Source organism: Pseudonaja textilis, chromosome 1 (genome assembly GCF_049901715.1).
Source record: "Pseudonaja textilis isolate UNSWEBS1 chromosome 1, rPseTex1.2, whole genome shotgun sequence".
In the NCBI taxonomy this organism is placed as follows: Eukaryota; Metazoa; Chordata; class Lepidosauria; order Squamata; family Elapidae; genus Pseudonaja; species Pseudonaja textilis.
In genome coordinates this window covers 232875031-232891686 of record NC_141990.1, presented here as the reverse complement: position 1 = coordinate 232891686, position 16656 = coordinate 232875031, and the positions used below count along the sequence as shown (strand labels likewise).

Genomic DNA, 16656 nt, shown 5'->3' with positions numbered 1-16656 from the left:
AAAGAGAGAAAAGAGACAGTGACTGCTTCATGCCTTTTGTCTTTGCCAGTCTATAAAGAGATGTAATTCATGTATCCTAAAATGCAGAATATTTTACTTGAGTTTGTAGAGCAAAATATTATAAAATTGTGACGTGACTTTTTGATGGAAATCAAGTCAAGAGTTTTTAATTAAAATTAACAAAACTAAGATAGTGCCACTATTGGAAGAAATCCTATGTTTTCCCATCTTACAAACCTTGATTATAGACATGTAGACTGTGCAGCTAGAACAGCAGTCCCCAATTTTCTGGCTTGGTGGCCTGGTGCGGGGGAGGGAGAGAAGACAGTTCCGTGCAAGTGAGAGGCACCTTCTGCTCATGTGAGGGGAGTTTCATGCGCAAGTGCATGTATCTTCCACTTGTGCGAGGGGAGCTTCGTGCGCAAGTGCCTGCCTCTTACCCGAGCACAAGTGCCTACTCGCCTGACACTTTTCATGGCCCAGTTCCGAATGGACTGGGGCCCAGTAGGGGTTGGTAGTATTATTTATTTCTAGTACTACTAATTAAAGTAGTATGGGGGTTGATGAACATTCTGAAACCTTATGAAAGGATTGATGAACTGAAGAGTTTGGGGAGTCCTGGTCTAGACAGACTTAAAGCCTTGGCAAGATACAAGAGAACCTTATAATAAACTAGTCCTAAATTATCATGAGATGTAAAAGCATCCAATATAACTGGTACTTAGCATTCTAGTACCATTTGTACAGAATTCATGGTAGACTAGACAGGATGTAACTAGAATCTAATCAGCTAGGGAACTAGGTTAAAATAATAAAAGGCACTGACTTAGAAAAAAAGGTTATTGAGGAGAGCCATGATTGGAACATATTAAATTATGTACCACATAAAGGAAGTGGATAGGCATATTTTTCTTTCTCAAAACTCCAGGAGTGGGGTGAGGTGGAGTGGTGAGGTTATTTAATTAACTAAATGGAAGATTAATATTTCTCAGCACATAAATAATGGACTTTGTTAACCACAACACATGCTGATGGCCATTAACTTGGATGATTCTAGAACAGGGGTGTCAAAGTCAAGGCCCACAGACCGGATCCAGCACTCCAGGTGCTTAAGTCTGGTCCACGGGGCTGGCCTGGAAATAACAAAGGACCAGCCCACAGTGCCTCTGCTAGCAAAAATGTGGGGGGAACGGGGCGTGCAGAGGAGAACTACAGTGCTGATCCGGCCCTTGAAGAAATCCAGTTTGACACCCCTTCTCTAGAAGGAAATTGGATAAATGAGGACAGTTTAATCAAACATCATTATTATAGGGGACACAGTATTACTTTTGATGTGCCTCCAGTGTATTGTAGTTACAGGAAACAATGAAAGGGGTACATTTCCATCTCCTGCTTGCAAGCATTCCAGAGGGCTGCTCTCCTTTAGGAGTCTTGGGTCTTAATGCATCTCCATAGATGGTGTTATGTCCAGCAAATCTTTAGAAATCCCATTAAAGACTGCCTTGTCAATCCCTTTACAGATCATATCCCTTAACTTGACTAGACAACTCTTTATTGCTGTTGACTTAAAGGGATTCTAGACATTTAAGGTCAGAGAAAAAGCACATGAAGCAATTTGCTGTTTAAATGATTACCTGGAGCAAGATTGAGCCAAACTGAATCATACACAGAGCACAACTCTAAAATTTCCTCATTTTTGTGATTCATGTATCGAGCGTTACTGAAAATAGCTTGTCTCTTCAATCTACGTAAAGTAGAATGTGGCAGAGTTATGTTTATATTTTAGTTAGCATAATTTATAATAGAACAGGTAAGGAAGAATTACTTACATTCCATATATTTTGCTTGGCTGAGGAGAGTTGCACCACATTACAAGAATGCCATTATTCTATAATTTGTGTAAAATAATATAATACACAAAGACATGATTAATGGAAAGTATATTCTTTTTACCCTCCACTCCAAAGTAATGACAATATATTTATAGTGGGTACATGTTAAGTTTGGAGAAATAAATCTGATTTTATTCTAGGAGTTTAGGTGCATGTAATATAACTGTCACTCTTCATTTGGTACAGTTTTTGCAATTTAAATTGTGACAAACGCCAAAGAACAATTGTGAAGACTAATCAGTGCAAGTGAAATTCTCAGTGAAGGATTGCTGTTAATTTATGACTGAATTTTAGTAGGAAAGGGTTGTCTCTTAATACTAACTACACCATAAATGACTGGCTCTTGGAATAAATATTGAAATATTAAACTCGAGCAGAAATAAAATTATTTTTGTTGGTATCTTATTCTTTGTGACATATTGACCTCACTGAAAAATGTCACTCAGGCCTATTTATAGTTCAGCGTCATTGTGCATACTTTTTTAGCCCAATGAGTTGACCTAGCAAAATGGTATTTGAGTAATCCATTACACAGATGAACGAATTTTTGCTTCCATGAGTCAGTTGTTCAGATTTTTATAATTTCCATTTGCTTAATTTATATTCTGAATCTGGTGATTAGATAGATAGATAGATAGATAGATAGATAGATAGATAGATAGATAGATTTTTTTTCCTCCCCATTTTCTTACAACCATTATGGGAACTAGCAACAAGAATAGTTTCTGTAGAGATATTCTGAGAAGTAAGATGAATGGAATAGGGAGATAGGCCAGATTCTGGAGAGTCTAAAAATCTATGTTACATCCAGTTTCTTTCAGGAAATGGGCAAAGATTAAGGTGGTATGAAAATGGCTGCTGAGGCGCACTAGCTGCCTGTTCCAATAGTCAGATTTCCAACATTGCTTTTCAATGCATTTTGTTGGTTATCAGAATGACCGTTACAGGAAGAAATCCCCAAGCTTGCAAGAACTGTGGCTTGCTTTTGCGTATGCAAAATGTCCAATGCCCTTGCTTGTTTTGACCCACTATTAGGCAAAGTATTAGGTGTTAGAGGATATGTGAGTAAACAGAAGTTTTTTTGGGGGGGAAACACTAGATATTAAGATATTTGAACAAGTAAATATAGCCTTCAATTTAAAAATCTCCTTAGCATTTTTGCATGAAGAAAGTTATAGTATTGTTCGGTTTAAATTACGTTCAAAAGCTAAATAATCAACCTTTGCAATGTCCTTAAAGTGGATATGACAACAAGAACAAACAGTAAATGGAGCAAATGGGCCTTGGAGTCAAATTGAATTAGATAGTAGTTTGGTTTTAGGTAATTAAAGAACACTAGCTTATTTGTGATTAGTTGTGGGTGCCGAAGGATAAAAAAACAGTGTAATTCGCAAGAGACAGGTCAGGGCTCTGTAATAAATCTTTCTGGTTTTTTCCCTTTGTTGTTTAAAGACTGCTTTCTTAAACTGGTGTGGCTAATCAAATGCACTGCAGATTTCATGTCTCTCCCTCTTAAATCAATCTTTGAACTCTAGATCAGGCTATGACCTTTATGACTGATGGTTGGCCTTCTGGCATCCTTATTCTCAGAATTGTGCTTATATTTTTCAGGTTCATGGTCTCTGTCAAGAATATTTGTCACTTTCTTCAGGTTTCTTTTTCCCCCGGCTCAAGATATTCAGAATTCTTAATACTTTTTTGTTCTTTTTATTCTTTATCCTATGAGTTCATGAGTTTTCCTTTGCCCTGTTCTTTTTTGATTGGTCAGCTTCCTTACTATTCATTACATACTTAACAGCGTAATAATTATGTTTGGCAGTTGACTGGACATGTCTCAGTAGTTTTCTAGGCAACATTTCAGAAGCGGCTTGCCATTGTCTGCTTTCTAGGCCTGAAACAAAATGTCTGGTCCAAGGTCACCCAGTTGGTTTTATGCATAAGATGGGATGAGAACTCACAATCTCCTGGTTCCCAACCTCATGCTTTAACCACTACACCAAAGTAAGCCTTGGAGTTCATAGTAAGGTTGGGATAGCACCCTTCAGCTGCTATCCTTGCTCCACTTTTCAGCATTCAGAATTTAGCATTTTTATAGACATTTTCAGCTATAGTTGTTAGTGAGCCTCTACTATATTCTATCCCAAAGGACTTTATCACTGGGTTTTCTAGATGCCATACTGAAATAGGTTTGTTGACATTTATCTTTTGGCTCCCTACATATGAGAGTTCAGCAAGAGGCACATTTTTGTGTGTGTGTTGTTCATCAGGATGAGGATCAGTAGCAGATTCTGAAGTGTTGTTCTCTTCATTATGTTCCCCTCTTGCTACTTCATCTTGCATCTGGGGAGAAATTTAGAGTGGCTAACCAGATAAATACCTTTTTAGGTTGTGTAATCTCATAAGTCATATGGGATAAGGCAAAATAATCATATCATTTGGGGTTGATTCTAAGGCAGAGTTCCTCAACCTTTGTAACTTGAAGATGTATGGACTTCAATTCCCAGATTGCCCAGCTAGCATGTCTGTCTTAAGAATTCAGAGAGTTGAAGTCCAGACATCTTCAAGTTTGAGAAACACTGCTCTAAGCAATTTACCCTCAATAACATATACTCCAGAAGTAGGGAAGATGCCTGTAATACTTCATTGATTTATCCGGCAATTTTAATTGATTGATTGGAGCATCCCTTTGTTCAGTGCCTTCAAGGACTGACCAAACTTAATCTATCACGGTCTTCTGTGGTAATGACCTCTTTGTAGGATCTTCAGGGAGAGACATAAAAAACTGAGGAGTCCTTAGTGATCTCTGGGCTTGGTTGTTTTCCTGTAGACGTTTCATTACCCAAACTAAGCAACAGCATCAATGCTAATAAGACCTTACTAAGGATTTAAGGTCTTATTAACATTGATGCTGTTGCTGTTGTATCTATCTAGTTTGGGTAATGAAGTGTCTTCGAGAAAAACAACAAAGCTCAGAAAGCACCAAGGATCCCTCATTTCAACCCTGAACATAAAATATTCTCCTTTATTGGTACATAATGGGAAAGCAACAAATGGAAGCAGGCAGGCCTGTACGTAGAGGAAAATATTTCATTCAAAACCATTCAAAGTTGGAATGAGACACTCTTTACTCAGGAGTCAGGAATCAGGAGGAACAAAGATTTTTTTGCTAGCTTACTGCTACTTCTTCCCCTCCTAATTTATCATTTGTGGGGATTACATAATGATGATACTGCTTCTAAAGGCTTCACTGCAGATTGGCATTTGACAACATTCTCTAGCACTATTAAAACAGCTTTATGCTGCATAACTCCCACATGCCTCATTGAAGTGGCTGTGATGGAAAAGAAAATGCAAATCGGTAGGAACAACAGGAAGAGGGATGTTTAAGCAAAGCAAAAGCTGCAGGCTGAACTGTACTTAAAATCTAGGATAAAAATGAAAAGCAAGCAAGGCAGTTTTATCTGTCTCATAAAAAATACAGCCTCCCTTATCACCATCTACCAGAAGTTTGCATAGCTAGATTATTTTGAAGAAACCTTGAAAAGTTCACATAACAATACGCAATACTGATGTAGAAGTCTGTTTTTTTTTCCTCCTTGCTCTTCCTTTATCCTTCCTAATCAAGGTACAAGCCAAGTATTTGAGGAATTACATGTAGGTCAAGTGTTTCCTAGGGTCGATGTCTCAGGAAAAGGCTTGTTCTTGTAAACAAACCCATATGAAGAATTAATGGGAAAAACCACTTAATGGAATGATCTGACCCTGAGATTGAAAATAGACTTTTCCAAACAATTGTGGTACAAGTGTATATTTTTGTAGTACAGATAGTCCTCGACCTATGACCAGTTGCTTAATGATTGTTCAAAGTTACAACAGACCACCCAAAAGGTATAACTTATATTCAAAGTTCTTGGAGCTTGGTCATGTGATCCCATTTTGAGCACTAGGCAATCAGCCCATATTTACAGCTGTTTGCAGCATCCCACAGTCACATGACTGCAATTTATGTCAGTTTTTGCCAGAGTTTGGAGTTCCAAAGCAAAAACAAAAAACAAAACCATTGTGGTGTTTGCTTAATAGCACAGATTTGCTGTGGTGGTTCAATTATTGATGCTGCAAAAAAACAAAAATCAGGTCTGTTGCATGATGACCATTTGAGAACCGGTACGTCTTACAGTCATAATTTTGGACTAATTATGATTATAAGTTGAAGACTACTGGTATTAAATAGCCATCCTTTTGATTAAATCTGTAAGAAAATATGTAAGGAAAAAAGTCATAAACCATAGGGAGGTCCCCACATTAACATTGTCAGTGAAGAATGATGAACATAATATTTAAAACTAAGATTCTGTAGTCTAACTCTTTGCTCATTGCAAAACTTAATCTGAGTCCTGTTCTGAATCTGTGATATAGTCAGTTTCTTGTCTGTGAGCTGCCATAATGGGCTTAGCAAACATTTCAAATCCTTTCTGAAAATTGACCTTAAGTATCATTTCCTACACATAATTCAATGCAACTCAAGAAACTGCATCTTATTCTCCTGAGTAATCCCATCTCTATTCCATTCTATCCTCTCTTGTTTTCATTTAATTTCTATTTAGACTTAAGCTCTTTAGGACAGAGCCTTGTAGTTGATTTTTGTAGAATGTTAATCTTAGAATGGAGTGGAGTGGAATGGAATGAAATGGAATAGTTGGATAGTTGGAAGGGACCTTGGAGGTCTTCTAGTCCAACCCCTTGCTCAGGCAGGAAACCCTATATCATTTCAGACAAAATGGCTGTCTAATCTCTTCTTAAAAACTTCCAGTATTGGAGCATTCACAACTTCTGGAGGTTGAATGAATGAATGAATAACCCTTCCAATTTTTCTTCTCTTTTTTTCTTTGATAGAACTAATGAGTTGGGAATGTTTACCAAGAAAGAATTTGATCAGCTGGCTCCAGTGGTGGACAGTTTCAGCCTCATGACTTACGATTATTCATCACAATTGGGGTAAGGCAAAATGCACAGGAGCAACAGTACTAAGAACTGAGCTGGTGTTCAGTTGGAGGTCACTTTCATCCAGTTTCTTAATAGTAAGAAGATAACTGATTGAGTATAACTCTAATGACATTCTCCTAAAATGTTTGTATATCAACAATCTTAGGTCTCTTAGAGGCAGCCCTTTATGCTAGTTTATCACACCTGCTCCTAAATATATTTATATTTAAATTTGCATATTTTAATCCTTTCCCTCCAACCAAGGAAGGAGATGCCACCAAAAAGCTTAATCAATATGAACTGAATTAATCACTGACAATTAAAATTATTTGTCATCTATAAAATTATTTGATCCCATACTTGAGTGTAAATATACACTTTTTTTCCCCTCACAAACTATTTTCTTGCATGTTTACTTTGTTGTCAGTTTGGTTCAGTAGCTCTTATTTCCAAATACACTTAGGACTTTAGCCCAATTAACTTCCTAGACACATTTTCTTCTCATTCCCATCTCTATACAGTATAATAAGCATCTTCAATGGAGAACTTGTCTGCCATGATTGAGCAGCCTGAAAGATTGGCAGCAGGAAGACAGGAGAGAGATAATAAGTACTCAATACTCAGTAGTAATATAGATTAGAAACTATAAATATTCAAATATACATCACTCATTAGCTCAGTTGAAGCAGTGAAAACGTTCATTAGAAAATGCATAAGTGTATTATAATTCTCTTTGGCTTGTATATATCTAATTTTTTATTATTTAGTTCACTTTGGTAAAGAGATTCCTAAAAATACATGTTTGCATACTGCTTGTGGAAAGCGAAAGAAGAAAGCAATCCTTTTAGAATTTTTTTTTGTCTCTGCTTTGAAGCCATTCTAATAAATACATCTTTCTATTTTATCAAACCATATCTTAAAACTTTTAGCTTCTTATTTTAACTGTCAGCTAACTATACATAGGATCAAAAGAAATCATTCTGCAACTGGTCCAGGGAAATACAGATAGAATTCCATGTTGATAAAATATACTTTTAACATAACTGCTGTCTCTAGCCAGTGGTGGACACATTAAGAGACACAAAAATGTAATAGCAGAAGCAGATTGTAAAACATGAAGCAACAGCCATTTCAAAAAGAATTTTATCCAAAATGCCTGAAGGATCTATAACTGGAAAAATCCAGTGCACAGATGAATATTTCAGAAACCCTTTACAGATGAAGATTGTTATAGCCACATTTACATATATGTGAATCTAATATTTTAGAATTGTAGAAGAAGAGATTGTGAATACTAATTTTTAAGAATTTTCTCACAAAATTACTGTCTTTCTTCCGAGCAGTTTTCTTTATAATAAAATGTATACCTTCCCTTTCTTGGGAAGAATGCCCTAAATGGCATATTATATTATAAAAACAGAATAAACTAAAAACAACAAAACTAGGACAAAAATAAACTGGATGGAAGTATTCTGTGGTATGATTTTTTTAAAAAAAACTATTTTTCTACTTCTAACAGTCCTTTTTTTTACTCTGGAAAATATGGTTTTAGACTAGAATCTTGTTAAACATGGTTCTACTTTGGTGGGGAATCTTACAATTTAAACCTTAATTTCTTTCTTTTCTTTCAATAGGTCTGGCCCCAATGCCCCACTGCCTTGGGTACAAGTTTGTATTGAGATGCTGGATCCAGAATCCAAATGGAGAAAAAAAATTCTTCTGGGGTTGAATTTTTATGGCATGGATTATTCAAGTAATGTAAGAGACCCCATAGTTGGCAACAGGCAAGTTTTCAAAGTCTGATTTTTCTGAAAACATTGTATGTATGTATAAAGTGGAATTTATACATACAGTATATATTTTGTATGCATGTATATATCTCTAGAAATCTGGGTACAGTTAACCATAGTATCCAAGGAGCACACTGGCTCACGTGGTTAGGATGCTGAGTTGACAATCAGCAAGCCCATGTTTGAGACCCAAGTGCTGCCGTGTGATGTGGTGAGCTCCCATCATTCACTCCATCTCCTTCTAACCTAGTAGTTTGAAAATAAGCAAATGTGAGTAGATAAATAGGTACCGCTTCAGTGACACATTAACTGGGACATGAAATAGGTCTCTGCTGGGCACTAGTGATGACACCAGCTAATCCTTTCAATCTGAAAGCACCTTGGTGCTTCCAATACAAACACAAATGCAACCAAGATATCCAAAGCAAAGGAGGGATAATTTTTTTCTTCCTGCATCCTCATTTCTGCCCTGTAGTCATTTTTAACTTCTTGGCTCTAATACCAGAAATAATCAAAGAATGGGAAGAAAATGTCTATAACAACAGTTGGCCAGCATCAGACTAGATTCAGCAAGCATTGGAGTTCAACACTATATTTCTCTTCTCCAATCTGTTCCCTTAATGGTGTGTCTATGATCACATATTCTATTTCTTAGGCATGTAGAAAGAACAGTGTTTCTACTGCTATATTGTTTAATTTTGGCATACATTTTGTTGATTATGTTTAAATGGCTATTCCTCTTTTCCCCCTAACCATCCAACATTTTATTCCAATTACTGTGGGTTTGTCTATCTCTTTTCTACATTAATCCATAGTTTCTTAGCTTCCAGAGAACCCTTAGTTCTTATCTCAATTAATAGTAGAGTGGAACTGGCTGGAAAAAGCAAATTTCTTCTTCTACAGGACCAAAGAAAAGGGAAGCCAGATCTATTGGCTCTGTCTTTCACTGAAGTACAAGACTGAAACTTCTTACGGCCTTTTTTCCTTGTTGTAAAGCTGAATCCTCTGTCTTTTGTTAAATTATAGTGAGGAGGAACTTAGCATACTTCCTCTTCCCTGTTTCTGCATATTGTTCTCTCTTCTGTACCCATGAAACACACATAAGAACAAGCTCTTGTGCAGTTTTGTACTGACAGGGCTTTGCATTAAAATGCTGTGAAGCAGATCAAGGTGACGTGTTTAATAATATGGAAATTTTACTTCTGAAGTGAAACTTTACAAAGCCAAGTCCTTTTGCATTTCTGAATATCACTAGCAATTTCTAAATACCATTTCTGCTGACTAATCTAAAACACATTCAATTTGTATGATACAGATGAATGCAAATGATTTTTGAAGAATTTGGTTCTTTTGAGTAGTCACCTGTATTGGCAGTACATGCAGATTCTGTGTCACTTTGAATTCTGCTAAAAGTAGGAATTAACACATTTTGGAAAAGTAAGATTGTACCCAGCCTTCAGCATTGCTATCTTCCCATTTCAGTGTTGTTTTTGTTTTCCTTTAATACCAGAATTTGAAAATTGAGTTTCCACAAGGCTGAAATAATTCCCCTGTACTAAAACCAAAGAAATCACCTGTGCTAAAAGTAAACAACGTCAAATGTCTTACAGACAACGTTCAAAACAGCTGCCAATTTACTGGTGGCTTTTGTTCCAATAAGAGCACCTGAAGGTGTATTTGCAGCATTATTAAATAAGGGTTGTTTGCAAGAGTAAATCAATGAGGAAAAAATGATGAGTATCTACACAGTAAAACAGAATTTGCTTATAATAATCTGTTAACCATACTTTTTAAAAAATGTTGAACTGATTACAATTGGGTTGTAATTCCATATTCAGAGGTTTTTGGCAGTAAATTTGTGTGTGTGTGTATGTGTGTGAAGCCTTTAAACATATATGAATAAGATTAGATTGTTAGAAGTAATTTATCAGTATAGCTGAGTAAGCAGAGTGGCAGTCTCCCACTTTGCATTGTAGCTTTATTTCTGACATACAGAGAAAACCATGCATTCACAGAGTTGCTGTTGTAGAGATTCTGGGGAATTACCATTGATTCAAAGATAATTTTGATACACAAGTTAGAAATGGGAGGGGGGGCAACCTGCAGTATAGATTATTTTATTTGGAATAGTTCACAGTGTCACCATTAAAGAGAAAATTATAAGGAGAAAAATGATGGTACTTCCAGCGCAATATTAGCACATACAGAATTATTCATGTCTCTTCAGCTAGCAGGCCCATTATGTGATGAGAAGATTTGCCTCCCTTTTCATCCCACCTTCATGTCCACCCAGTGATGTTTTTCTCTATTGGTCTGTTATGATATTGAGGCTTGTTTTTGTGGGTAATTTACTACTGCTACAGCAAACTTGTGTGAATGGATGTAAGATTGCTTAATTGACAAGCCCCCCCCCCCCCCCCAGTGTGAAGCATGAGGCAGATGCCATGATGAAATACGTTGGCCCCATTCAACATTCTCTGGGTGAGAGGAGGGTAACAGGTAGAACTAGTTGAAGCAATAATGTAATCATGGCAGTGGGTGGCCCTCTAGTTCAGCTGAGGAATTCTGGGAGTTGAAGTCCACAAGTCTTAAAGTTGCCAAGGTTGGAGACCCTTGATTTAGATCAATGTTCTCAACCTTAGCATGCTGCCTGGAAGTTGAAGTCCATACACCTTACAGTTGTCAAGATTGAGAAACACTGCTTTAGGCAGTGGATAGTAGCTGGGAAATTATACCATCCACTCCCACCTCTGCTACTTAAGCCATCCTGAACAGGAAGCAATGGTAAAATAAAATAAAGCATGTTTTATTTTACACAGTTACTCTAGATGGTATGAAGGTATATGATTTGGGTTTTTTACTTTTGTTAAATGGATATTTCCTCAGTGGTATGCTGGGGAGTTTATCCAGGCATCCATATGGCTCATATATTTTTTTTGCAGTATTTGCTTCTATAAATTGCCTCATTAATTTATTGTGCTAGTTGTTAGAAAAGAACAGGGACATTATAGACAAAAGTATATTCTACCTACCAAAAAAAGGGGGCAGATAGAAAGCAAGAAAAATATCTAGCTAAAGATCCTAAACTGATATTAGAAGCTCATATCTGGGGTTTTTTTGCACTAGAGCCCTTCTAGTTTGAAATTTTTGTTTCTTTTTCATGCACAAGATTAGATATAAACAATAGGTCCTTGAGTCTTTATTTAGAAAACAAGTAATTTAAAATGAGAAGTCCCTATTGTTAATATTTATTTTAATAGTGACTTTGTTTTACTTTGTATTTGACAATGAGAACTATCAGCAAAAACGTAATTTTTCTATCTCTTTTTGCCTGCATATACATCACTGGATTTCTCCAAAAGATAAATAGATTAGATAGATAGATAGATAGATAGATAGATAGATAGATAGATAGATAGATAGATAGATAGATAGATAGATAGATAGATAGATAAGGAAAGAAGGAAGGAAATAAAACTGATATATAAAGGTAGGGTATATAAAGATGTATGATAATAGCTTATTCCCACATGTAAACTAATGGTATGATAGATTCCCTATTTTTTTTTGCAACAATGAAGAATGGATATTGTTTTCAATAAAATTCTGTAGGACAGCCCAGCATGTGCCAACAAGCTATATTCTTGGGTTGTTTCTAAATTATCTTTTAACTAAGACCCACAAGGGATTTTGTTAATAGCCTTGTCTTCTCTTTTCTGTTTCTTGGCGGCATATACTTATGAGAATACTAACTATAAACTAAGGAATCTAAATTGCATTTCATTTAATATTCAGTTAATAAGTTTATCCTAACTGGATATATGTTAGTCAGGAGAAATCTTCCTCCATATGGTGATTAAACATCTACCTAGACAGTTATCTTGAAACCTTTTTTAAGTTTCAGCCAAATTGATTATTTTTTTGCATCTTCTTCTGAATTATTCTTGTTTTCTGAGGTCTATCCGTTCAGTATATGGGATCTTTCATCCCACCTTTAGAAGAAAATAAAATGTTCAACATGAAATTCAGAGCACTTATCTATAGTTGCTGTTTCTTCTGTGTGTGTGCTTGCTCATTTATCCTTAGTTGCTCTGAATTTGATTGCACCATTTTCTTTTTGTGTCTTAATTTCTATCATTTCTAATGATAAACAATGCTTCAATCTAACATGTTTAATTGCCACATCAATAGGTATAATTGTAATTTTAAAAATACAGGAGCCTTTATAATTAAGCACATTCGTGATTTGATATAATTGGAATTTATTCAGAAGGATTCATTATACTAATTGTCTTTGCCCTGTAATGTTTATTCATTTGGGGCCAGCTGATCTTCAGTTCTAGTGATTAGAAACAAGAAAAAATACAGGTATGCTTAAAGGACTATTTCCTCTGACAAAGGAACTCTTTTCTCTGTGTTTTGCTACAAACCTGACCATGGTAAAATCAAAATATATGTTCTTTTTAAATTAATTCAGTTTATTAATTAATTCTTATAGGCACTATGCTAAAATAAAACTAAATTCATTTGCACCAATAACTCAGTATGTTTCTTACTTTTACCTTTGTTAGTATATGTTTACCAAAACCTTTGTCTAAAAAATTCAAAACCCAAAAATTTGACTTGGTATTATCCTGTCTTTCTGAAACGTTAAAAACTAATAGGACATGAATGCCACCAAGTTACAAATATGTGTATTTCCAACTTAATACTTTTTTATTACCTATGTTGCTTCCGCGTGGTAATAACTTTACGGATTCAATTTCTTTTGGAGGAGATCATCTAAGAGCTGTACAGTTTCTGTGTTACTAAGATTATTTTTTCATATGTGTTAGCTGAGAATTGGATAAATGTCCACATAATTGACATACTAATAGATTTCTGTTTTCTTACCTGTTGCAATAGATAAGATTCTAGAGCCCATTTTCTTTATGATTTATTTGAACACCTCAGCTTTTGTTTGGTGGTGCAATTCTTGAAATTCAGAACTATATTCCAGAAATCTAATAAACTTCCTAACTAGCCAGAGGGTAGGAATTTCCAAGGGCGCTTAAAGGAACTGTTGACATTAAATCATGTTGATATCATGCTGAAGTATGTAATCTTTGGTTTTGTAAGTGATTTTGCTTGGTACTATTCAATCAGGATTTCTGAAACTTTTAGAGTAATGGGAACACTTGGAATTCTGTGAGTACTCTCTCATAATGGTTGACATGATAAGAGGCAGTCAATCACAAAACATCTCTATACCAGCAAGCAAAGAATATAAAATTAAAAATAGAATTATATAGAACACAGATATTGCTAAGAATTCACCATGGGCACGTTGTTTTTTTCAGGTGCTACAATGGGGAACCAGGAGATATTTTAGAATTTTATTGTAACTCTTTATCTTGGTATCACAGATATCTTGTTTCATATTTTTTATTTTTTATTTTCAAGGGAAAACATTCATATTTGCTGGTTACAGTCAGCAGAGATACCATGCAAGGAACATGAAGGTTTAATGATTTTCTTTCTCCTTCAGTATTTTCTGCAATCTTTATTTCTAATTAATAGATCGAGTAATTATCCAGGTGGTATCAGTAAAAGCAAAAACTATTTCACTTGCTGCAAGATGATCAAAACAATGAGGTCAAAGTTTTTATAGTAGAGGAATAACAAAAGCAAATTGGAAATTTGCCGTACTTGTGGATCTTATGGTCTTTGTCTCTTTTTGTGTGTGTATCTCAGTATGTGTTAACCAAGAGTTGTAAATTAAAATAAACTTAGTTGCTATAAAAAATTATTTCAAACTCTGATTTCTGTGTTGCAAGGAGGTTTTTTTAAATTGCATTCCTTATTTTACATTAAAATTCAAGCTAGAAATCCACTACTGATTGAAATTGCATTTTTACATCCACCTGGCGATACGGTAAAAGAAAGAGGAATAAAGTAATCAGTACTTTATGCACCTGATTATCAATATTTACAAATCTCAATCTATGTATAGCTTAATAAATAGTACTACTATGAAATAAAATATTTTAAAGCAGGCTTGTCCAACCCGCGGCCCATGGGCCGCATGCGGCCCAGGTCGCCTCATAATGCGGCCCAGTGCCCACCCCAACCTTCATGCCAGAGCCAGCGAGGAGGAGGAGGAGAGGCACGCGCGAGGTGGGGCGAGGCGAGCGCCAGGCCAAGCAGCAAGAGAAAAGGCGGGCGCTGTCAGAGCGCCACCTCCTGCTGTTGCCCCCGCCGCCCCCGCCGCCGCTTCTGCCCCCGCCGCTGCCGCTTCTGCCCCCACTGCCGCTGCCCCCGCCGCCACTTCTGCCCCCGCCGCTGCTTCTGTCCCCGCCGCCTCCCCCGCTGCCGTTTCTTCCCCGCCACCGCTGCTGCTTCTGCCCTCACTGCCCCTGCGGCGGGGGCAGTAGCGGTGGCGGGAGCAGGGGAAGAAGCGGCGGCAGGGGTGGCAGCGGGGCAGCAGCGGTGGCGGGGAAGAAGCGATGGCGGGGTGGCGGCAGGGGCAGCAGCAGTGGCGGGGGCAGCAGCTGGGGTGGGGAAGAAGCAGCGGCGGCGGGGGCAGAAGCGGCGGTGGGGGCAGAAGCAGCAGCGGGGCGGGAAGAAGCGGGCGGCGCCGGCGGGGCAGAAGCCACGGCGGGGGCAGAAGCAGCAGCAGTGGCGGGGGAAGGCTTCTGTCCTCACCGCTGCTTCTGCCCCCGCCCCGCTGCCTTCCAGTCCTGCCTCATCCAGCCGGGCCATTTGCAGGAGGAGAGGTAGGCGCGAGGCGGGTGAGCTTTCTCCCCCCCCAAAAAAAAATTTGGCCGGAAAATAAACCATGAAAAAACTGTGATAAAAAAACATGATAAAAAATAAATAATTTTTAATAAATAATTAATAATAAATAATAAAAACATCTCACTAATTTCATTTCCAAATAAATTTAATATGTTAACTATGTTTTCTATGGTTTTTTGGGATGATCAGGTATCGTTACTGTTATTTTATTTTATGTGCGGCCCAAACCAAATTTTCATCTTCTAATGTGGCCCAGGGAAGGTGAAAGGTTGGACACCCCTGTTTTAAAGAATACAACAGATAGGTGCCTTATTGTTTCTAGATTACCACCTTATGGGATAGAATAAATAGGTATATTTCTAATATACCTAATATGCTAACATGGAAAAAAGCAGGAAAAACATCTTAGCATCTCTTCTTTCCTGGAAATAAATTTCCATGTCTGGTTGATCTACTTTTTATATTAAAAAAAAACTAATAACACAAAATTCAAATAAGACTTTGAATTTTCATACTTATATGATCTCTGTTTTGATGGGAAAAATGTATCTCTTTATGTTTTAGTTTGTGCCTCTGGAATTGCAACTAGCAAAATGGGCAACATACACGTTTAATAAAAATAATTTTTAGTTGTCTACAGTAGATGGTAAAACAGAACTTCAGAACACAAACTAATGATTAGTAATACCATTCCAGGTCTTGACATAAAGTGATCTGCTTTCATTTATCTAACAGTTTGTTTGATGACTCAATCACAAGAATAACTCTATTTGGCTTACGTTACTTAAGAATTACAGGAGGACATATTATACCGAAGGAACTAAACTGAAAAAAGTAGCAAAAATACTTTTCCTATTAACGTTCCAGCTGAATTTTTCCTGCTATTATTTCTGAACTTCTGACTTCTTTCCCTCTAAATCTTCTACTTCTTCATTTGATTTTTAAATTCTCTCTTCCATTCTCTCTTTCAATACTCAACATGAAGTTCTTCTGACTCTATGGACCTTGGAATATCTTGATGCAGCAATTGAGTACAGACGTTAGCTGCTTTCTTCTTGCCCAACACAGCCATTTCTGTCGGTTAAATCCCTTTCTTCCCTATTCAGACACCTCAAGGACAGTAATGGCTATGTATTGTATGAGGAGAACAAGGGACTTAGTACAAAACAGCAGTAGATTTTCCAGTAACCCTTGTTCTGTCTTCTCACACTTCT

The 16656-nt window shown here is 36.9% G+C and overlaps 1 protein-coding gene across 6 annotated transcripts in view; it reads left to right on the top strand.

The window, feature by feature from the left end:
* CHID1 (chitinase domain containing 1) overlaps nt 1-16656 on the top strand; it is a 109739-nt gene that overhangs the window by 45441 nt on the left and 47642 nt on the right. For 3 of the 6 annotated variants that reach the window (XM_026706597.2, XM_087920948.1, XM_026706598.2), the window contains exons 9-10: nt 6786-6887; nt 8510-8659. In XM_026706597.2, coding sequence (XP_026562382.1) covers nt 6786-6887; nt 8510-8659 — 252 coding nt within the window. The remainder of the gene's footprint in view (nt 1-6785; nt 6888-8509; nt 8660-16656) is intronic. The other 3 variants (XM_087920950.1, XM_087920949.1, XM_087920951.1) reach the window with 1 other exon arrangement.